The sequence below is a fragment of the Rattus norvegicus genome, chromosome 14, assembly GCF_021556685.1.
Source record: "Rattus norvegicus strain SHRSP/BbbUtx chromosome 14, alternate assembly SHRSP_T2T, whole genome shotgun sequence".
NCBI lineage: Eukaryota > Metazoa > Chordata > Mammalia > Rodentia > Muridae > Rattus > Rattus norvegicus.
The window spans coordinates 83,039,469-83,063,117 of record NC_141547.1 but is presented as its reverse complement, the minus strand read 5'-3'; the positions used below and the strand labels follow the sequence as shown (position 1 = coordinate 83,063,117).

Genomic DNA, 23,649 nt, shown 5'->3' with positions numbered 1-23,649 from the left:
TCTATCTTATGCTAGTAAAGACAAGAAGATGCCCCCTGCCCTGGATCTCCAACCTCACGAAAACAACCAGTGCTATGGGGAAGGCACAGCCCGCAAATGAACGGGATGCAGACCAACAGCCCACAGGGAACCAAGCTGTAGAGATAGAGCAAAGCTCACGATGATAAGAACATAAGCCAACGAAGAATCTATGTAGTGTGGTCTAGGACCAGCTTCCATCATGCAAATTAGGGGAAAGCTGGGTCTACTGAGATGTCAGGATAATGGGGGTGGCAGGGAGATCTGCCTTGGTTGCTACCTCTGCAGAGCTGGGAGGTGGCACCCAGAGCATGGGGGACAGGTGTCTGAGGTCAAAGCTGGCAGGGCCTCAGGCAGCATCTGATTCTGTCTCTGGTCTGGGCTGTAGCATGAAGTTCCTACACACCCCCAAGTCACCAGACTCCCCTGGAACGTGGTGCCTGGCCTGAGGCAGGAGCTTCTGACTGGATCAAACAGAGGTGCTCAGCGGAGGCTGGTGTGGGAGAGGAGAGTCAGACCTGGTGGAGTCTTGCTGGGGAGGTAGCTACCTGCTGGGTGCAGGCAGGGGTGGGGGAGAATTTGATTCCTCAGCTCTGCTGCGCCCATCCCCAGAGGTTGGGGTCAGAAGCAGAGCAACCCTTCTGCTGGGTCCACACCGTGAAGCTTCCCGTGTACATCTGGCACCAGTCCATTCCTCCCACACCTGCCCCAGCTCCCAGTCTTTCCAACATCCTCATTACCTGGCGGGAGGATTCACCAGGACCGGAGGGTGAGGGGCATAGAAACCCTGGAAAGGACCAGCTGTCCCCAGGGCTGGGCCCAGGATGCGCACCTGCAGTCCTTCAGGATGGCTCCATGAATCCGCACTGGGCCCTCAGCTGACTGGAGGGGGATGTGGGTACCAGGTTTGAGTGTGACATCACCGCAGGTGTGGCATGAGTGGGGCAAGTGACTGTTTTAGGCTCTGCCTTCACGCCTCCATACCTTACCTCCGGGAGGAGAGGCAGCTGCCCAGGAGTTGCCCTCACACCGAGGCCAGTGGGGTGCAGCCTGCTGCTCCAGGTGACAGGCCTTCTGCTGAGGAATGGCACCCGCCCCTGTGGGCCACCTGACTCGTGCTCATGTGCCCTTTGGAACTTGCAGTGGCTCTGATTCTGTGCACGCTGGCTCCCTCCAGTCAGTGCCTGGATGAAGGGAAACAAACTTTGTTCTTTGTTGTTTCTTTCTTGTATTGGGGGTTGATTTTCAGGGCCTCAGATTTATTGAGCAAGCACTCTATACCATAGGGGCCCAGACTTTGGGTTTTTTTTTTGGTTTGTTTGTTTTGAGACAGGGTCTCACTGAGTTGGCCAGGCAGGCTTTGAACTTTCAATCCTCCTGCCTCAGCCTCTTGAGTAGCTAGGATTACAGGCTTGTGCTTCCAGGCCATCTAGAGAGCAAGTTTCTTTGTCATCCAAGGTGTTCCCTGTGCAGGGCCCCTTGAGCATTTTCTAGCTAGAAGACGAGAGGTTCCCTGGCAGCTCTGGTATTAGTGGTCCCAGGCGAACAAAGGAGCTGCACTCCACCTTATCCTGGAGAACATGTCTCACCTTCCTCAGTACACTTTCCTGGGTCTTAAGTGGGAGAAGGGATGGGACGGGCCCTGGCAAGGCCAGGAAGGAGAGCACACTGGAGCCCTGACTGGTGTTTCCATCTGCCAAGGTTGCACAATTCATTCATTACCCGCCATTATCTGATTTTCCATCAGATTAGATCCTGTCATGTTTTCCAGTGTCTGGGTGGCCAGTCTTCTCAGAGTCTCAGACTCTTGCCCCCTCTAGGGGCAAGGCATCATCTGGCTTGCCACAAGGTAGCCTAGCAGAACTAGAGCCCCACAGGATGCCCTTGGGAGGTTCACTCAGGAGGGCCAGGCCTTGGCTTTGAGGGTCCGCCCAGTTCCTTGGAGCCCTTGGTGGCTTTCTGTCACATATTCCCCCTCTCTAGGCTTCTCACTGTTTTCTTCCCTGTCACTGCTCTGGGGACACTGGCCAGTCTCACCCCTGTGCTGGGCTCCCCACTGGTCCGCCTGTGACTTGAACCCAAGGACCTCTTGGAGAGATGATGACAACCAGAACCCCACTGAAAAGCAAGCAGTGGTGATGGGAAGGGTTGGAGAGGGGACAGGACATCTTTACATGTCACCTCCCTCAGACTAAACCAGCCTTGCAGCTTTTGCTCATTCTTGGTTAAAAAGCTACCCCACCCCCACCCACCCCATACATACAGGGATTCCCCACCAATATCCATTTTCCAAAGATGAAAGAAAGCTCTGCTTCTAAAAATAGTTCACCTGGCACCACAGTTGCCGTAGCAACCTGTCCTCCTTAGGAGCATCCTTGGAAAAGAGGGCTGTCACCCCGGTGGTGCGTGCAGAGGGGCCTCCACAGCCAGTCTTCTACCTCCTACTACTAGAGAGACTTGGGGAGCCCTCATGGGGAGCTGGGGCATAGGGAACAGGAATTGTCTGCAGTCTTACCTCTGATGCGGAGTAAACCAGACAGCACTGTATAAACACGGCCTGTGTTGGTGGGGGAGTGGAGAGTCCATGGAGTGGAGCCTGGGGCCCCGGGCCACACTACATGCCAGCTCTGTGCTGCCGTGCACTGGGCACTTCCACTTACTCCTTCCCCAGAGGATGTTTACATCCCCATGGCAGCTCAGCTGTGCAGCACCAGTGCTAAAACTCCCTGTCACTGTCTGGAGTGCTGTGACCCTGAGTGAGGAGAGCATGCAAGTTGGTAAAGAGACCATCACATCTGAGTTTACTGCAGCCCCGGCACAGAACCAGCAGGTCAAAATATGGTGTTATCGGGAGCCTTATTTTGCCGTTCAAAACAAAATTGTCATCTACAAGGAGCATGGATGGACCTGCAGGTCATTGTGTTAAGAGAAATAAGCCAGGTTCCGTCAAATCCTGGTTTTGTTCGTTCTCGTTCTCTCTCTCTCTCTCTCTCTCTCTCTCTCTCTCTCTCTCTCTCTCGGACTCTAAGCTACATTTGTGTGTGTGTGTGTGTGCGTGTGTGTGTGTGTGTGTGTGTGTGTGTGTGTCTTGAATTAGTGGGGTTGCTCGGAAAGACTCAGCAAGAGAGAGTAATGGGGTGGAATGGTCAAAGCATGTGTCGTGCATTATTTTATACTATGAATATATACTTCCTAAAATACCCTTAGCGTCGGGATTGACACACTTAACACAGGCCCTGTGAAAGCTGACACAGGGCCACCAGGCTCCTCCCTACACCAGACCATCATTTTCATATAGAGTTACTAGCCAGAGTGGCATCTGTGTCTACCTCTTCAGAGAGACCAGAGGGTTCATGAGGTCCCTGGACCCAGAAAGGAGTCTCAGTGATCAGCTAACCCACCCAGAGATCCACCCTGGGTCAGAGAGTCCAACCCCCGTGGGCAGCCACAGAGGAAGGACGTGGTAGGTTTTAGCAATCCCAGGCAGTTGTCTACTGGTGGCTCTAAGATGTCATGTCCTCACCCCCAAGACCCGTGATTCTGATGCTTTGCATAGCAGGGGGACGGTGGACGGGGCAGGTGTGGTTAGGTTACAGATCTTGAGATGGAGATCATGCTGGTGGGACCCAGCACAACCTCCAAGGTTCTTAAAGAGGGAGAAATGGGAGTCAGAACTACTCAACAGCCAGCCTTGAAGGCAAATCCACTCCCCTCACCTAAGTATCAGGGAGGGGATCACGGCTCTACCTCCACCCTGATTATAGGAAGTTTCGAACGTGCAATAAACCTTCCGTTTTAAGTCACTGCTTTAGTTCCTTGGTGCTGCGTTCCTGACCACCTACCACACACCGGTGGATTAAGGCAACTGGGATTTATTTTCTACATCCCAGAGGCCACACGTTTAAAGTCAAGGTGCTAGTGGGGCCAGACCCCTCTGAAGCCTCAAGGGAAGAATCTGTTCTACACCTTCCTCTTCGTGTGGCCTGTGTTGCTGGTGATGCTTGGTGTCCATTGGCTTGCACGTCCATCATTTCAGCTTCAGCTTCTGCCCTACACTCATGTCTTTCTTCTTTCTCCTCTTCCTTTGTGTCTATATGTGTGTCTCTGTGTGTATATGTGTGTATGTGTCTGTGTATTTGTTTATGTGTATGTGTCTATGTGTATATCTGTATGTATGTGTATGTGTATGTATGTGTCTGTGTGTGTCCTTGTGTGCATATGTCTCTGTGTATGTGTGTCTGTGTGTGTGTGATGTGTCTATGTGTGTGTGTGTGTGTGTATATGTCTCTCTCTCTCTCTGTATGTATGTGTATATGTCTCTGTGTGTGATGTGTCTGTGTGTCCTTGTGTGCGTATGTCTCTGTGTATGTATGTCTGTGTCTATGTGTGTGTCTCTGTGTGTATATGTCTCTCTCTCTCTCTGTATGTATGTGTGTATATGTCTCTGTGTGTGATGTGTCTATGTCTCTCTCTCTCTCTCTCTCTCTCTCTCTGTGTGTGTGTGTGTGTGTGCGCGCGCGCGCGCGTGCGCGCGCTACCACCCCAAGGACTTTATTTTTCCCTTTATGAGTTTCAAGTTCTCATCTCAGTCCATCTCCTTTCCAGTGTAGTACCTGGATCCCTTTGAACACTGAGGAGGATGTGAGCTCCTACCTTGGTCTGCCTAGTTGCCCTCTGTGCTGAGGCCAGCTTCCTGCTAAGTAAGGCAAAGGCTTAGGTTGGTGAGGACTGCAGACACCTGCAGTATAGATACTCTCCCTCTATCCACTTCTTGATCAGGTTGGCACCTGGGATGGGGCCACTCATCTCATGGGGGCCACTGAGGTAAGAGGAGACACTCACAGAAGTCCTCCTAGAGGGGCTTTGATGTGCAGGGTCCCTGACTGGAAGTCACTACTTGATCTCATGAAGACTTGGTGTGCCTCTCCCAGACCAGTTTTGTGATGATCTTATTAGCATGGCTGGAATGCTGGCATGGGCCCTAGCTCCCCAACCTGCTCATAGTAGGACTGGTCCACTCCAAACCTGTTTCCCCACTTACTCTCCTTGGTTCCATCCCGAATGTCACATAAACCAGGAACCATCGTTCTACCCTCTTCTTGGCCATGTTTGTAATCCCAGAACTCAGCAAGCAGAGTTAGGAAGATCAAGTGTTCAAAGCCATCATTAGCTCTTCAGTTCTCAGAAGTACCAGCCATGCAGAGAGCCAGGCAGAGCCCCAAATATGGCAGAGCGGGTGCCTGGGCTCAGTGAAGGAGGGTAGGCGTAGGTGGCTAGAGGCATCATGGCTTTGCAGTGTGCTCCCAGAAGACAGAAGAGAAAGAGAGGCATGCCTTGACCCATCAGACGGTTTAGGCACAGGCTGGGCATGGAGAAGCCAACACCCACCCCCTCTCCAGGCAGAGAGTGGGTGTTGTGTACACTTTGTATTCCTCTGACTGGCCCCTCCCTCCCTGCTGCGGCCTGGAAAAGATAGTTTCCTAGGTCACCCCTGCATTTCTCCAGTTTGCGCTCTCAGGAGGCCGCTGCTGGGAGGACAGGTGAAGCACAGCGTCCCTGCTTGGCACCCTGCCAGTGCAGACCTGAGGGCCCCCCACAGGGCCCCTGCCATCAGCAGCTGGGCACAGCATGCGATCAGAGGCCAGCGCTCACCACCTGGGGGCTCCGATAAGTGACCCTTCCCCACTAGCTTCCCAGGGAACCTACTAAATAGAAGGATGACCCACCCAGGGTCTCAGGCTCTGAGGCCCCCCCACAAAACATCTTAGCTACCTGGGCAAAATAAGGGTTTAATGTAGGCTGGTAAGTGCCACTTGGACACCTGGCATGAGTCACACCCTCTCTCCGGGCCTCTGTGTACCCATCTCAAAGCAAGCGTGAGCCTGGATGGAGCAGGCCTTGAGGAGCCAGACCTTGACTGGACTGGTTCCTGCTCTCACAGGAAGCCAGGGGTGAGGCTGCCCTCTATGCTTTGCCTGGCTGCCCCATTAGAGTGTGACCAGGAAACTCAGGATGCACAGGAATGCCCTGCTTCCAGGTGCTGTCCGTCTCCACTGGACCGTGACTGTGAGGGGGATGGGAGGAAGATAGTGAAGGGGGCTCTGGGACCCCAGCCACGCCAGGCAGCCCAGGACCCTTGGCTGTACAGGAGAGGAGAGTCCCCAGCAGTACCCTCTCCGTCACCTCTGTAACAGGGCCACGCTTCTTTCTATGGTCCTCTTCCCTATTAGGAAGCTGTCCCTTATCCAAGGACCAGAGCCCATCCATCTCTCTGCAGGCACTATAAGTTGCTCAGGACAGAGACCAAGATGGTTTTTACATCACAGATAATGGAGGTAGCCCAGAAAAGTAGGTGACTCCAGAGCCAGGAACCAGGGCCGCCTCCTCCCCAGGGAGTTAAGTGACCCAAGCCTCCTCACCTCCGAGGTGAGGTTCATAGAGGTGACTAAGAAAGGTGGCTGCTCCCCAGCTCAAAACCATTGCGGGTGTCTGGGGAGGGTTCTGCGCAATCTCTCAGATGACATGGTGGGAGCCGAGCCCAGACCAGACACCCAGCACAATGCCACCTTCCTGCTCAACACTCCTGGCCTGACTCAGAGGTGACAGTTGCCAACCACCTACTGGTTTATTGTAAAACTTGTGACTGGGGGTCAGGCGCTCTCCTGTACAGTCCTGGGCAGCAAAGCTTTTAACTTGCTGGGAGGTGCTCAAGCAGACCTGTGTTTCCACTGTTTCTCAAAAGGACTGCTCATTGGTGCACAACCCTGCCCACCTCCCTCTGAACCTCTGAGGACCCAGTACCTGGGAGAACCGCTGTGTGACCCCAGACCCCCAAAGGAACATGCCCCTGACTGGCCTCAGGTCTCAGTTTCTGCTGCTCTTCCTATATTAATATAGTTGAAATTTTCCGTTGAACTTACTGTCTTCAGAAGGCTTAGCGAGAGCTGTATTGATGAGTCTTTGAGGTTTTTCTTTAGTGATTGGATATTTAATGTTCTTTGCAGGTCCTCCTTGACCCTGAGTTTTATTCTGAGTAGAACGTGGGAACGGCGTATGTGGATCATAAAAACTTTAGGACCCTCAAAGCATGTATAAGCTTGAGAGCCGCAGCCCTGTGACCGCATCGTGGTCTAAATGCTTGGTCCTGACCTTGGGATAAACTCATCCTGGTAGAGGCTCACATCAGAGGTGCAATGGGGACAGAAGCCATGCAGCCATTGTCCTAGCTATGAGCATGTGGCTGGCTATGGGGTGCTCAGCAAACGTCCACACACTCAGCCACTGCTCGGCTGTTTGCATCACTTGGTGGAAACCTGCCAGGGATGTCACTCAGAAACCAGAAGCTGACCTAATGCCATTGTATTTCCGGGTTTAAGGACTACTACCGTATTAGATAATTTTTTTTTTCCGGAGCTGGGGACCGAACCCAGGGCCTTGCGCTTGCTAGGCAAGTGCTCTACCACTGAGCTAAATCCCCAACCCCTGATAATTTTTACTTGTAGATGTAATACAGCTCACCTTCCCGTACCCACTGACTCTACATCTAAAAATCGAAACGACCACTGTACAAAGTACAAATGAAAAAGATTACGTTCATCCTGAATGTATTCAAACTGTATTATGAGGAGAAAATTACGATAATTGAGAGATGAAATACACAGAAAGATGTGTGCAAGTCTGTGCAAATAATATGTCCTTGTAATTTCTTCTCTTTTTTTTTCAAATTCATCTGTGTGCAGGTCCATGTGCATTCATGTGGAGACCAGAGGGCAACCTCAGGCTCCTCAGGTGCTGTCCACACATTTTCCCACCCTTCCTCCTCCTCCTCCTCCTCCTCCTCTTCCTCCTCCTCCTCTTCCTCTTTCCTTCTCTCCCTCCCCCCCTCTCTCACAAGGGTCTCTGGCTGCCCTTCTTGAATTTGAATTCACCATGTAAGCTACATCAAATGGCCAGCAAGCCCCAACTGGACGGGCCCCCATCTGGTTGTTTGCCAAGGAAGGAGGCACGTCCTTCAGTGCCAGGAGCTCCTCAGCACCGAGACTGCCATAGACAGATCCAAATATTCTAGAATTCTCTTGCCTGACGGCCCCAAGGAGCCCTTTAAACAATAGAGGCTTCATTAGGTCCTTTCCGTGGGTGTGCATTTGCTGGTCTCCAAACATGCCCCATTATGCTTCCACATCCCACCTCCTGCTAGTCTCTTTCTCCTCCTCCTCGTCTCAAACTCCTTTTTAAATCCATATTTTCTCCTGAGATGAAATATGACTTACCTGAGCCCAGCTTGTCTTACTTATGACAACTTCCAGCTCCATCCATTTTCCTTCAAACAATGTAACTCATTGTGTATCTCCTCTCAAATGGAATCTAGGCTGGTTCTATATACTGGCTGTTGTGAATGGGGCCACGATTGGCTCTTAGATTCTACCCAGTATATACCTGGAGTGGGCCTGTCAATTTCAGGACCCTTTCTTTCTTTCTTTCTTTCTTTCTTTCTTTCTTTCTTTCTTTCCTTCTTTCCTTCCTTCCTTCCTTCCTTCTTTCTTTCTTTCCTATTTATTATATACACAGTGTTCTATATATATATATATATATATATATATATATATATATATATATATATATATATATCTGCATGTCAGAAGAGGGCATCAGATCTCATTACAGATGGTTGTGAGACACCATGTGGTTGCTGGGAATTGAACTCAGCATCTCTGAAGAGCAGTCAGTGCTCTTAACTGCTGAGCCATCTCTCCAGCCCTCAGGACCTTTTCTGCCCCCAGACCCCCATTACTGGGTTATGGTGTACAGTAGCTGAGGCTGACCTGAGTGACTGGGTGCACAGCTGACAGTGGTTCAGAGGAAAGGCCAGGCCAACAACCAATCAGAGCTGGAGTCAAGTCCCTGCTCCACCCATTGGGCACCACGCACTGAGACTGCCCACAGCTTGGCATCTTGGGAACCACACTCTTTCTCTTGCAGAAAGCGAGGAAGGTCTGCTGTCCATCTATCTATCTTTCCAGGGATGCCCAGAGCACCCCTCAGTGACTCCTGTGGCCTCCTGGAACTGGATCATTCTGGGCCACAGTTGCTCTGGCCAGTGGGGGATGGGACTGGATATTAGCCCGAGGCCTCTGTAGCTGGCAGGGACACAGTGTGCAGTAGATGCTTCTCCCAGCTCCCCCTCGCTCAGGTCCTGCGCAGCCAGCCAGTCCAGCATTGCTGTGAGCTCAGGACACACTCAGAACAGTGACCAAGTTATGTCCACCCACACATACCTACTGTGGGGAGAAATCTGTTCTCTCAAAATACGCATTCTTTTTTCCTCCCTTTTAATTTTATATCTTGGTTGCATATTTCCTTCATCTAAGAAAAGTTGTTGCTGATTATTTCTAAAACAAGGCACTGCCGAAAACTTTAGCAGACGGGCACTGGGAAGTTCACGGGCTTGTGTCAGCCCCTTGGCTATCCCATGCCAGTACCAAAGCAGCAGCAGGGTGACCAGCTGCCCATAGAGGCCCCTGAGGACATGGGTCAGGCTAGCAAGATGGGAAGAAACAAGGACTCCTGTGCACCTGTGTGAGCTGTGAGTGGGAACAGGCCCTTGCACAGAAGTCCCAGCGGACTAGCACCAAGGAGAGGGTGCCCTGATGTCACCTCACACCATCTTTTTGTCAGGGGCTGTGTTCTGCAAGGGGGATGGGTGGGTAGAGATTATCGGGAAGATGGTCCAGGCTGTGGGTCTGGTGACAAGAATGTGGCCTTGACTGTGGCACGGGGGAATCCTCATGCAGTCTGTGGAGAGGGAGTGGTGTTGAATTGGGCTTCAGACGGTAAGGGCAGTGACACCTTGGTTTATGTGTATGTATTCCAGGCATCAGTGACACAGTGGGTGGGAAGAGAGGCCCCAAGCAGGGGTACTCAAGTGTTTTCAGGGAGCAAGGGACAGTTGGCATGGCTAGGGACAGGCATGGAGTTAGCCAGAAGTATTGATTATCCTGGGAGGCCTGCTGTTCCTTCTCAGTTACCTGTGCTCCACCAGTGTGGCTCACTGTGACCTCAGGCTGTGACCTAGTGGAGCTAGGACCTGTGTGCAGGTAGGCACCTGGAGTCTGGTCCCTCCACAGCCCTGTCATTCCAGCGAGCTCCCCTTTGTCTTATGCCCCCGTTGACTCAGCTAGACATAGATAGGCTCACCAGGCTAAGGTGCAGCAGCCTTGGCCAGGAGCAATGTGGGCGACAGTCTGGGACACTGGTCACTCTGATGTGGAGTTCTGCCATCTGCAGCCCACACATTAGAGGCTCTGACTTGGTTGGTTACAGCCATTTGTGTTTCTCTCTTCAGATGACTCTGGGGACGACGACGAAGAGCCTGCTGCCCCTGCTGACAACAGTGATCTCCACCACACTCTTAAGACCCTCTCACTGAAGCTAGACGACCTCGGCACGTGCAATGACCTCATTGCCAAGCATGGCGCTGCCCTCCAGCGCTCCCTGAATGAGCTGGACAGTCTTAAGATCCCATCAGAGAGTGGGGAGAAGCTGAAGGTTGTGAACGAGCGGGCCACCCTCTTCCGCATCACATCAAATGCTATGATCAACGTAAGTGCTCCCACCAGCAGCATCTGCCACACAGCTTCGGGATGGGGACGGGGCACCCTATCAGCAACAGGTCTCCGGCGGGTGGGTGCCTGACAGACCAGCACTCTGCTCCCTGTGGCTCCAGGTTGCTCTCCAAAACCAATACCTTTCCTCACAAACCAACATTCTGTTTATATCATCTCTTCCACACGACCATTTCTGACTTTGTTCTTTCCCTTGTTTATCATGAGCTGAGGACAACCTAGAGCCTCATCCATGCTAGGCCAGTGCTCCTCCATTAAGCTGTAATCCTCTACTCAAGCACAAACATTTATTGTGTGTGTATGTGTGTGTGTGCGCTCGCGCGCACGCGTGCACATGTACATGCATGTGTATGCGTGTTTGTGCACAAACGTGTTCTGCAAACAGCCAGGACCTCCTCCTGGCTTACTCTGAGGCCAGGGGGGCCTCACTCCTCTCAGAACCTCTCTGAGTCCTTGGCATGTTGTATGTCACTGGGAATGGAACCAGGGCCATGCACACACGCTAAGCATGTGCTCTACCACTACACCACATCCCCAGTCCCCAAACTTCCGGTACATCCTTCACTACGTCTGTCACCCTTATGCTGCCACACAGCCTCTGATAACCACGGCTGAAGTCCTACCCAGATCCCCCTGAAAGGCTGGGGATTCAGAGACGGGAGTTACCCTTAGCCGTACAAACCACTCTTTCCTAGTCCCTTAAATGTGGAGGTCTGGCTGCATCTTCACTCCCACCTATCCTGACTGTGACCCGGCTGGAGCTTCCAGCAGCCCACATCTGTCTGGAACTCTCCTTGCAGTGGAGAATCTCAAATAAAGGAGATTCTCCCCACCCTACCCCATCGCCAGCCCCGTAAGCGTCCAAGTGCTGATATGCCTGTGTTTTAATAGAACAAAAAGATGCAAGCCCTGCCAGGAACCCCCCCTACACATACACACACACAGGCACATACGTGTGCACATGCATATACACACATGCATACACACACACACACACACACACACACCCCTGAGGTCAAAAGGCAAACATTTGCTTCTTACCCAGGTCAAGCCTGCCACTTCCCCCACAAGGAAAGTCTTTTACATTCCTGAAAGGGGGCCATATCACAGGCTTTTTGATTTCAGTGGGACAAGTGAGGGAGGTCCCTTCAACAGTTCCTAAGAGCCTGGGCTCTGTGGCTAGTGCTGCAGGCTCTTGTGTCCCAAAGGCTGGACAGCGTCCCTACCTCCCTCTCAGTATTTCCTCCTCCATTTGAGGATACCAAATGTCACTCAGTGCCTTTGCTGGTGCTATGACACTGTAGTTACCTGGTTTCACAGTTAGGGAGGCCCTCCCCAAGCGGCATATAATCAAGACCTTGCTTAAGGAGCCCTCCCCAGGCCTGTGATGTCAGCAGGAAACAGGCAGGTCCTTCCTGCTTCTTAAGACAATTTTACAAAGGATGGGCTGTCACACATGGATTACTGGCGAACCTTCAAGTTGGGGTTGGGTGGGGAGAATCTGTCCTGTCTCGGGGACCAGAGGAAAAAGTCTTCTGGAAGTCAGTTCAGGTCCAGCCAACCATCCCTCATAAGAAAATGACTCCTGGGTGCCAGTCATGGACACCTTCATTCTCTGGGAACAGAAAGCAGGGGTAGTGGTTGCAGAACGGGCTCTGGCAAGAGAAAGAAAGGCCTGGGTCATAGTGCTGAGGTGAGCCCAAGTCTTTCTGAAGCTACAACCTGCTGCCTCATGGTAGGAAATCAGCCCATACCTCCCATAGGCTGGAAATGGGAAGACGGGAAAACCTCCCCCGTGCTTCCTTTTCTGCACCCCCTCCTCAGCATCAGACAGCATCCGTGGGCCCACAGCAGTTTAGACATTGTTGATTACAGCACTTGGACCATAGTCCCTGAAAGTGACCTTGCAGTCCCTTGGTCCTGTAACCTCTGTGTCTGACACAGGGCCCAGCACCTAGGACTTCAACAAACGGGGGAGGGGGGAGGACCAAGTGGGAATTGTGGTAGAAAGTGGGAGCAAATGAATGAGTTGCTTGGTGTCTGGCAGAATTCCCCAGTGGATCATTTTTCAGCTGATAAAAGCCAATCCAGCAAATCCTGCTTGAATGATCGCTTGGGTAGCTGTGAATTAGCCTGCCACTTAGGGGGAGATAATAGCACAGCGCTAGTGGATTAGCTGGGGGTTGGGGAAGAGCCTTGAACCCCTGTGCACCATGGAGAGGTGATTTGCCAAGCTCAGCACAGGGACATGTCCGTGTTGCCCCCATGCTCCAAGCCTGGGAACCAGGGTTCATTGCACAGTGTAGCAAGAGTCTCCCCTTGGTTTAAGGTAAAGGGCTGGATCTGAGCATGCTCCAAACTCACACTTTGGCGCTGGGTCCTATAAAGCTGAAGAAGCTGCCGGGCTCCTTGGTTTCCCCTAATGCTAAGTTTGAAGAATAAGCCAATGGGGGCGGGGAGGGAGCTGTCACTCTGCTGGCTTGGTGAGAGCAGCAGTCCTCCCTTTTCTGCCCAAGACTTTGTCCCTCACAACAGCCACATGAAGGTCTCACCATAGCTTTACTGTCCTCATAATCATCCCTATTATTTGGGTGCCCAGAGTGGCCATTTTTGCCTCTGCCAGGAGAATGAGGACTCTTACAGCCTGACACCTACCGTCACCCCAGTTCCACAGAGATGTCCCAGAGACTTTCCCTAGAACAGAGCAGACAAAAAGTGAACAGGGCTGGCCAGAGAGGCAGCCCCGTGGAAACTGGAGATCATCCAAATGCACAGCAGGCCGAGAGAACGGGAGGCAGCACTTGCTCTGGACCCTGGGTCCCTGAGTTTACCAAGGAAGCAAGCATCTCACAAGATGAACCCAGACCCCTCCAGAAGAGCTGATAGGAGGGACGAGGGAACCTGGAAATCTCGACACACAATGTTGGGAGAGCCCACTGGGTAGGGGCACCTTATTGGGTTGACAAGAGAGGACGAGCCAGTTGGAGAAGGCTGCAATGGCAGACAGATATAAGGGGGGGACGACAGGAGGTGTTAATGGGAGACAGACACAAAGATGGGGTGTTAGGGCAGGCAATTATGTACAGGGAGATGTGCGGGTATATTCTGCACCTCTGAATACTTCATAGAAATAAAAGAAAAAAAGCAGGTCTCTATTTGGGTCAATCAAGGGAAAAGGGAGAGAGACAGAAAGAGCTACTTGCCCCTGGGAATGGCTGGGACGTCATTGGGTTTCATGGGGTCCATGGGGTCCTCGGGCCAGTCCAGCAGGCGATGGGCCATGAGATGCAGCGTGGCCCTGGTCCTTCTGGAACCAGGACAGGCCCCTGCTAGCTGACCAGTGTTCTGTTCCTGACAGCTTGCTCATTTAGGGTCTGGGGAGGTGGATTAAAAATAGATTCCAGAATTGTCTGAAATCAGCTGGCAAACCGGCAGCCAGATGGTGCGCGTTCCTGCCTGCAAGGGGTGAACTATTTTGAATATGGAAAGGCTATTTTGGAGTTTTAACTGAAGCACAGAGCTGCCTCCCCAACACTGAGCATGAGTCACAGCCAGGAGAGCCCACCTGTGGTAGGGAAGGTCGAGAGCCTTGGTGTTACACAGTGATGGCCAGATTGTAGCCTGGCCTCACTACCCTAGGAACCTGAAGGGGACCAGGAAAGAGATGACAACAGAGTGGCTTCCCCACAGGGGCACTCAAGTGGGAGCACTCAGGGAGACGATGTATCGCTACCATTTCCTTCAGGTTTACCTTGAGCTCTCAGGCCACTGAAAGGAAGGCTATCCCCAGTCATTCACGGCCACACAAGGATCAGGGTAGGAGCCAGGCAGCCTCAACCCCAGAGTCTTGGGGAGAATTTTACCAGGAGCTGAGAACCCAAGTACCTTTGGAGAACAGACACTGGATGCACAGCAGGGCCTAGCAAATCCTACCCTAGCCACAAACAGAAACAGCCTTTCCTCCCAATGCCTCCGTCACTCCCTTGCCCAGGGTTGTTGGATCTTGTTGTATGGACTGGTGGCTGAAGGCAGAGCCAGCCGCACAGACTAACCTCCCTCTGGACGGACAGTTGGCCATCTCCCACATGCTATTTGAGCCCAGTGGTTAGCCACCCCACTGCCAGGAGTCCTCTAGTATCTCCCTCAGACCGTGGAGGAGGGAGATTGAGCTTTACATTAGACACTGACATCCAGGCCCAGCGGGATTCTCACTACACAGACCCTCCATGAGCCCGAGAGGCTGCCCCAGGCCACACATAGGCATGAAGAAGGCCAGACAGGCTGAAACCCATGGCTGCTGCCCCTGGCTATGGGAGGAACTGTGAGGTCACTGGCAGGATTAGGATTAGGAAGAGCAAAAGCGATTAGAGCTCGTCCTTCTTCTGGGTACAGCGAACAGCGGTTTCCAGGTCAGAAACTGTGTATCCCATGGACACCTGCTAAGAAGGGAGGTGAGTCCCCAGAGGGTAGGGCAGGCCCAAGGGGGAGGCCTGCCATCTTGAATGCCATCTACTTTGGGGCATTTCAATAGGCTCCACGTCTACCCCACAGGAAGCCTGCTGCCCTAGCCTGCATCTCTGCCTCTCAGGAGTACCCATGTTCCCCATGACCCTTTCACAACCCTAGGGAATTGGAGAAAGGAGCAGTGCCTGGGAATCGAACCCTGATCCCCATCCTGAGGGACACTTGACCCTGCAGAGTCATTCCCAGGTTGTACAGGTGTCCCAGAGTCAGGCCCCTCAGCCCAGAGTCAGTCAGGTCCTTCGGCCCAGAGTCAGGTCCTTCATCCCACAAGGATGCTGAGCTCTAGAGGCAGAGGGACTAAACAGGAAGGGAAGGAAGGCGGTGCCTGTGTGGGACCCAGACACTGGCTCCCAGATGGAGCCCATCTACCTTGGCTCCGAGGTTTCAGGAAAGCAGCCCATGAGTATGAATGGGGGACTTCGGGTCATCTCCTGCTGATGGGTAGGAAAGAACTTTCTGGCCTGAGATGTAGCAGTGGCAGAGCCTCACGGGAGATGTGACCATGCCCAGCCTTAGCAGGGTCAGCCAAGCTTTTCCTACCCTACCCCCACCTTGCTCCCCCACCCATGCCCCTGGCTGGGCCCCAGGCTTAATCCAGCTTAGTGAACACATCCCCGTGTGCACTGCCCAGCTCAGCACTCCAGGGCAGCAGAGCCAGGCCGGCTCCTGTCTCTTCACGGCGTGGCCAGCATGAGGCCTGGAGAAGGCCAGTGGCAGCTGAGAAGACCCTGGGAGCTGGGGGTGGAAAGCAGGTAGGTGTGTTGGGGCTGGAAGGGAATACAGGGCATGTGAAGTTCACAAGCAGGCAGGGCAGCCCATCTGTGCAAGGAGCCCCAGCGTGCAGTGACTGCCTGGGTCCCCGCCATCGAACCTAATCTAGAGAGGGACAGAGTCAGCAGCTGTGACACTCTGGGACAGGCATAGACCCACTCTACCCACATTTGGTTCAAATGAGGCATAGCTGTCTGTGGGTTCTCCGACTTCCTGTCTCTCTGTCCGTCTACACCCATGGGCCCTGTGGTGACTTCAGGGTAGATGGAGGTCACATATAACCAGGGTATCTCCAAGCAGTCTGCTGTCCTGTTGAACCCAGGACTGGGATTGCCGCTTAAAGGTCACTCCCAATATTCTTATGAGCAGTCTCCAGACTCTGTTTCCACCCGTGGAAGACCAGTGGATCCCACACGGTCTGTGGGGCCAAGGGTCTTGGGGACATCAATAAAGTTCCAGCTTCACAGCATAAGCTAGCAGCACTGGCTCTGGCCCTGGAAGACACACGGATGACACGCACAGGGACTCAGACCCCATTCCTGCACACACCTCCCGACGGCCGTGGACGGACCCATGTTTCCCCCTTGCTTGTTCATGCCAGAGAAATGGCAACCGCAGTGCTTATGAGCATGACCCGTACATCTCTGAGCTGAGTTAGTCCCGCCGAGTCGGGATCTTGTGGGGACATGCACGTAGCAGCTCCCGGTGAGCAGAAATGCTGGCTGTGTGGTGAGGCCCGTGAGGACTGGGGAGGAGTGCAGCCCAGGGGACGAGAGGGGGAAGATGCTTTTTGCTTTTGTTTCTTGGGAGAAACACGGTCTCTGATGCCAGTTTATGGGATTTGTTACCGTGACCTTAGGCTGTCATTTGATGTTTGTCACGTGTCTCCTTTATGGGTCTTGTTTTCAAGCTCATGAGTTACGAGAAAGAGATGCTCATTGACATGACTCAGGAGCCCTGGAGAGGTGGGAGAAAGTGATGGGGACACTGTGGAGTGGGGATGAGCCAGGGCTTCTGCCCAGCTGCCGGGATCCCCCACACTAGGAAGAACCTGGGACACGATGGGGGAGGGGCATCCTTTAGCTCCCAGCTACAACAGGACTCAACACATTCACCCTGTACGGGCCTCCCAGTGGGGAGGTGGCTCCCGCAGAGGGGACAGATTCCAAACCCCAACCTGCTTGTTGACCTGGGCAGTACCTTCTCCAGGGGTCTCAGTGGAGAGTGGAAGAATGAAGGCCTCAGCCCATCAGTCCCTCACTGGAAATGAGAGTGCTTTCCCCTCCAAACACTGCATGCTCCGTTGAGGTCCCCTCACCATTGGCACCTTCTGTGATGCCAGCCCAACTATGTCTGGCTTTCTTTCTGTGGCCAGCAACCATTGCAGGGACAACAGCACCTGGGGTCGAACTTAAGGCTGTGGGAATGACTGATGGGGTTATGGGACCTGTGAGAGCAGCAGCCAAGGTAGACATTGGACTGACTCTGGCTTAAGGACCCGGACCTGGCCCTGTCACCTCTTTGCTGCAATGGCTTCAGAGCCTCAGTCCTGTCACCTTGGTATTAATAGGGTGAATATCTCTGCCTACTCACCTCACAGGGCTCCTAAGAGAGTCTGGAATGTTCCTGGGTTGCCCAGAAGAACGTTCTACCCCCTTCCACACACACACACACATTTTGCTGCTTCTTGTTCCTGGGACAGAATGAGCTAAGAGGTACCTTCTGGTGTAGCCCTGACCCAGCTGCTGTATTGTCTGTTAGGGTTCACATGAGCACAGGCTCTTGTTGTTCAGCCTCTCAGAGGACATGGGCTGAGTGGCCTTGCCAAATTCCATTCCTTCAGTTTCCTGGCATTTCCCACTCTCCTCTCCTGGTCTCCTTGGGTAGCTCACTCTATGTCTCCAGGTCAGCCTCTACCTCTTAGGTGGGACGTCCCTGCTCCCAGCACATATCACAGGTCTTAGTAGGGAGATGATTGGGGGAGGGGCATCTGGATCTGTGCCTGTTAAAGGACTGGCCAGGCACCCAGCTCTCAAGCAGTACACTGGGTCCCTAACAGGAAGCCAGGAAGGCCACCAAAGCTCAGGTTGTCCCTGTGGAAGATTTGAGACAGCTGAAAACAGGAATGGCTCCTGGTGCAAAGCTATGGGGACTCTGTCCATGTTAGGGGGGCTCGTCACTGGTCCATCCCTGCTGCCCAGAGGAGCTGCTGGGACACCTCTGATCCTCACCCATTTCTACCAGGTTGAGAGCCCCAACTGAGTATTCTCTGGGCTGGCATGCATTCTACAACAGTCACTGCCATTCAGGAACCCCATAGGAAAAGGGTTAATACAAAAAAAAAAAAAAAAAAAAAAAAAACAAACTCAGCGGCATGCAACTGCACAGAGGCCAGCAGCTGAGCGGACCTGGCCTTAGCAGAGTTGGGTGATTTCCCCAGGCTGAGTGGGAGGAAGGAGGAGCCCAGGGATTGAGGGCATGAGCGACTGGTGCCTGGGCAGATGCAGCTGGCGTCCTACAAGATCATATCTAGGAGGTGTACCCTCAGTGCTCTGTGTCACCACTGTCCCTCTGGCAGCCTTTGAAAGGCCACTGCAGTGCTCCACATCCCATGAATAGTGTGCTGCACGCATGACACCCAGGGGGTCTGGTGGGTTGGTGAAACAAGGTAAGGGACACAGTGCTGGGGAGGGGGCAGCTGAAAGCACTCGAGCATCTGCGGGCCCAGGGGCCATGCCTCTTCTGCTGGGCAAGTCCAGTGCTCCCTACCCAACCCTGCCCCCTCCAGGGATAACTGAGGCCAGAGCTTTCCTCTCTCTATAATGACAGGGATGTGATGACCCAACCCTGCTGCATAAGAATGCAGTGGAGCCACCTATGGATGCAAAAAGAGTCTGATGTCATAATAGGTCGCGTACTTGGAAAAACTTAAAAGCAATAGGATGGTTAATTTGCCGACTTGACACAACCTAGAATCAGCTAAGGAGAGAGTCTCAGTGTCTGTGTTGGGTTGGCCTGCAAGCATGTCTGAGGGGGACTGTCTTAAGTTAATGGATATGGGAAGATCCCAGGCCACAGTGGGCAGTACCATTCTCTAGGCAAGGATTGCTGAGCTGTGTTAGAGTAAAGAAATGGAGCTGAGCCAGGCAAGCATGTAGCCATGCACACATTTATTTCCTTCTGCCCTTGACTGTGGCTATCTGACTAGCTTCTTATAGACCGTGACTTCTCTGCTCTGCTCAATCACATCCTAGAGCTGTAAGTCAAATAAAGCCCCCTTTCCCTAGGTTGCTTCTTGTTGGGCATTTTTATCACAGCACGAGATATGAAGCCTGAACAAGAAGTGTTATGGCAGAGCATGGGGGTTCACACCTGCCATCCCACATAGGCTGGAGGCAGAGACAAGATGATTGTGAGTTCTAAATCATCCTGGGTTATGTAGCAAGTTCCTGGCCACTCAGCTACATAGTAACACACTTCCACCAAAAGAAACCAAACCGAACCAAACCAAAACAAACCAAACAAAACAAAGGCAGAGAGGTATGTAACAGGTACTATAAAATGGCTTGGTGGGAAGTGCCAGTCTTAGGGTTCCTTCCCTTTGATCTATGTGTTATCACTAGAGATGGGACCTACAGCCTCTGTCACTAAGCTGTAGTCCCATCCCTCTTTCTACTTGTTATTCTGACATAGTGTCTCACTAAGTCACCACCTGGCCCTGAGCTCACTCTACAGCCCAGGCTGGCCTTGAACTTACAACCCTGTTTCAGCCTCCCATGTGGATGGAGTTACGGGCCTGCCCCACCATGCCCAGCTGTCCTAGTTCTTCTCAAACAAGACTTGTTAGCCTCTGAGCTGGGAAGTATGTGGCTTACCACCCTTCTTGACTAGTCTGTCTGTGAGACTAAGCCTACCTTGTGGCTCTGGGGACCTAGCACCCAGTAAGGATCTTCTAGCAGACAGCCGAGGTCCTAGCTATGATGTGCGATGGGGAAAGCCAGTTCTGTAGGTTGGGCATGCGCCAAAAAAGGAGCCTGGCTGGGGCGAGCTGGCCAGGCCACAGTCTAAGGCTTACTTTGCCCCTGGTCTTTCCCAGGCCTGTAAGGACTTCCTGGAACTAGCGGAGATTCACAGCCGGAAATGGCAGCGGGCTCTGAATTATGAGCAGGAGCAACGAGTCCACCTGGAGGAAACCATTGAGCAGTTGGCCAAGCAGCACAACAGTCTTGAACGGGCCTTCTGCAACACCCCTGGCGGGCCAGCCAGCTCCAGCAAGAGCTTCAGCGAGGGTGTGTGTGATAGCAGGGCTGATGGGCTGGTGGGTACACTCCAGCACCGCCCTCACCCCCTTCTTCCCCTCTGGCTCTACTTCCTTTCCTCTCAGGTCCTAAAACCATGCGGGCTTGTGCCGAGGAGTACAGACTCCCTCTGTGGTGCGGCACGTCCCTTGCCTGTCACTAACTGCCAACATCCCCACCCACCATGTCGAAGTTCTAAGTCCCAATGAAGTTCAGTGAGCCCAGCTGTTCTCTCTGGGGCAGGGTTGGTCGGGTGTCGGGTGGCTGCCTACCTAACATAAGGCTAGGGCGCCCTGGGTAGGAAATCTGGGCCACCGGCAGTCTGACCAAACATGGACAGATCAGGAGGCTTCTGGAAAGAAGTATTTGAGCAATGACAAGTTGAAAAGATGTCCTGTCCTTGCAAAGCAAAGTCAGGGCAGCCGTAGCACAGGGCGACCAGGGTGGCCATAGCGCAGGGTGACCAGGATGACCAGGGCAGCCATAGCACAGGGTGACCAGGCTCAGGTGTCTTAAGTGGGCAGGTGGGGCTGGCGGGATAGAGGAGACTCCATCATGTGCACTCTGTGAGGTTGCAAACGGAGTCTCTCTGTGTGTCCAGGAAGCTTCTTGACTTCCAAAGGGGAGAACAGTGAAGAAGATGAAGATACTGAGTACTTTGATGCCATGGAAGACTCCACATCTTTCATCACCGTAATCACCGAGGCCAAGGAAGACAGGTAGGACGCTCTGAGCAGAGATGGCTGCCGCAGCCTGGGAGGGTTTCTGGTTCTTAGGCACACTTGGGTTATTCTTTCCATCTCAGGCAAGATAGCATTGCTTATCTGTTTTTGTTAGCCATAAATAAGAATGCCCGAATGGTTTGCACCTAGAGGTTAGCCAGGGCGCCAGCTGGATCGCTTCCAGTCTGGAGGGAGACAGAAGAGGGGGGAAAGACCCAGCAAACGCAGCTGCTCAGAACCACACAGGTTCCTTTTGCTCCGTCCAGCGTGATCATTTGGTAACAGACGAGACGCCCACTCCCGTTTCCTGTCGTGAAGCCTGTTTCATACACGCTTGCCCACTTGGGCTGTTTCTAGGATCACAGGTAAACATACAGTAGTGGCCAGAGAGGATGTCAGACTCTCGGATCCATAGGAAAGGCTCGAGATGCGGCTTATCTGACAACCAGGTGCAGGAGCAGAGTGGGAAGCAGACAGGGTGGGCAGGAGCTGTGCTCAGGGGACTCAGGCTGGTGACAAGTGCCAGCCATCTTCTTCTGGGGAAAGAGCTGTCTAACCAGTAGTGTGTGTTCAGCTCAAAAACTGTTTCCTAGGAATATTAAATTTTAAAAGAAAGAAGAAAAAGAGAAAAAATCTGGGTATGGTGGCACACCCCTTTAATCCCAGTACTCAGGAGACAGAGGCAGATAGATCTCTATGAGTTCAGCCTAGGGCCGAAGAGATACATGGTTCAGTGGTTAAGAGCGCTGACTGCTCTTCCAAAGGTCCTGAGTTCAATTCCCAGCAACTACCTGGTGGCTCGCAACCATCTGTAATGGGATCCAATGCCCTCTTCTGGTGCGTCTGAAGACAGCTACAGTGTACTCATATATAATAAATAAATAAATCTTTAAAAAAAAAAAAAAAGAGTTCAGGCCAGCCTGGTTTACAGGAGTTCCAGGCAAGCCGGGGCTACATAATGAGTTCCTGTGTTTAAAGAAAGGAAAAAAAAGGCTACAGTAGCATTTTAAATCCAGAGCTGGCATAGAGCACGACCTGGCTGTCTGAACTTCCACCCACTCCAGCAACATCATCAATCCTTATGGTTCTGCAACCAGGGTGAACCTGCTCTCCTCATCTCCAAGGGTTCTGGGCTCCATACAGTCAACTGCTTCCTGCCCGTCTCCTGAGGCTCTGGCTGCCTGGCTGAGCCACACTGCCCATCCACAGGCTCCTAGAGCCCGGGCCCATCAGCCTCAGTGCCCCTGCAGGTATAGCGGCCTATCCCATAAGTGAGAGAACAGGAGGGGACATTTCAGGACCCCCAGTGTAGGAAGCACATGAAGGCACACTTCGTCTGTGGGATAAATGGGCCCATGGGCTCCTACCAGGCTCTCCCAGACTCTCCACTTGTCTTCTCCTTGGGCCTGGGTATAAGGACTCTAGGCAAGGGCTTTGCTGAGCCTCCCGTACTGAAAGCAATGACGAAGGATTGGGCCTCTCTGGACTGCTGTCTGGGTCCCTCTGCCCTCAGCTCCTGTCCCACAACAGACATGGATAGGATGCCTTTGGGCTGCCTCGCACCTTGGCTGTCTGGATTCAGGGAGGGCAGGGTTAGAGACAGTTGTCAGAACTTGTCCACAACTGGACTCCCCTTCGTTTTCTGCAGAAAGCCTGAGGGTGGACCTGGGACGACCTCTGTGGACTGGACCTCAGCAGATAATGTACGTGAGGTGGGAGCACACAGGAGCCAAGGGTGGCCGGGCACCTCAGCCTCAGGGTTGGAGAGGTATCAGCATTGTGAACATAGGGCCACCTTTGGGTTCCAGATCTGCCTCCCATGCAGCACAGGAGAAGGTGGCCTCTGCCTTTCTCACCAAGCAGTGTAGCAGCATATGACTGACTGTCAGTTCTTGGAGGGTCAGGAGCAAGTACATGGACTCACGGGGGATGGGCTCGGGGTCTGCTGACACACATGCCTGTTCTCCCGGCAGGTATTAGATGGTGCCTCATTCATGCCCAAGGATTCATGCAAAGTGAAGAGGCGAGTCCGGATCCCTGACAAACCCAACTATAGCCTTAACCTCTGGAGCATCATGAAGAATTGCATTGGCCGAGAGCTCTCCCGGATCCCCATGCCGGTAGGCGCCTCTGGGCAGGAGCCACTGGGGCTCCAGGGATGTGGGTGCACATGAGAACCTGGGAGGTGGCACTTGAGGGGTGTGTGACTGAGTCTTTTGTGTTCCTTGGACTATTCCACAGAGAACAGGGACCTTCAAACTGTGAAGGAAGCAGCCAAAGCAGGATTCTGTGTGATTAAGAGCCGGGGGTATCCCAGAACGCCCCATAGCGCCCCCCACTTGTCCTCACACGGTAGACAGAGGTGGCAGAGATTGGTAGGTTTTAGGGGCAGGTAGTCCTTCCTGCCAGGGGCTGTTTTGGTGCACCCTTGGCAAATAGAGACTCAGCAAAGTCATAGAGCCATCCAAGGGCATCTTTCTATCACCAAGAAAGGGCTTGGGGCCCCCTGGTTAACCAGCTTTACTGTGTGACACTTTCACGTCTCTGTGTCCACACTGCCCAGCTGAAACACACAATACACACACACACACACACACACACACACACACCCCTAGAGAGTAGAATAAGATAATGTTATCAAGGAAGACTCACCTTCCAAGGGAACATAACCTTGACTTGTCTGGGGCTAATGGG

The 23,649-nt window shown here is 52.9% G+C and overlaps 1 protein-coding gene across 50 annotated transcripts in view; it reads left to right on the top strand.

Annotated features, from left to right (window-relative positions):
• Positions 1-23,649, top strand: part of Osbp2 (oxysterol binding protein 2) — a 161,555-nt gene that overhangs the window by 127,785 nt on the left and 10,121 nt on the right. For 4 of the 50 annotated variants that reach the window (XM_087583330.1, XM_087583347.1, XM_087583336.1 and 1 more), the window contains 6 exons: positions 10,361-10,617; positions 20,032-20,224; positions 20,835-20,952; positions 22,053-22,205; positions 22,604-22,658; positions 22,929-23,075. In XM_087583330.1, the coding sequence (XP_087439456.1) occupies positions 10,361-10,617; positions 20,032-20,224; positions 20,835-20,952; positions 22,053-22,205; positions 22,604-22,658; positions 22,929-23,075 (923 nt within the window). 50 annotated transcript variants of the gene reach the window in all.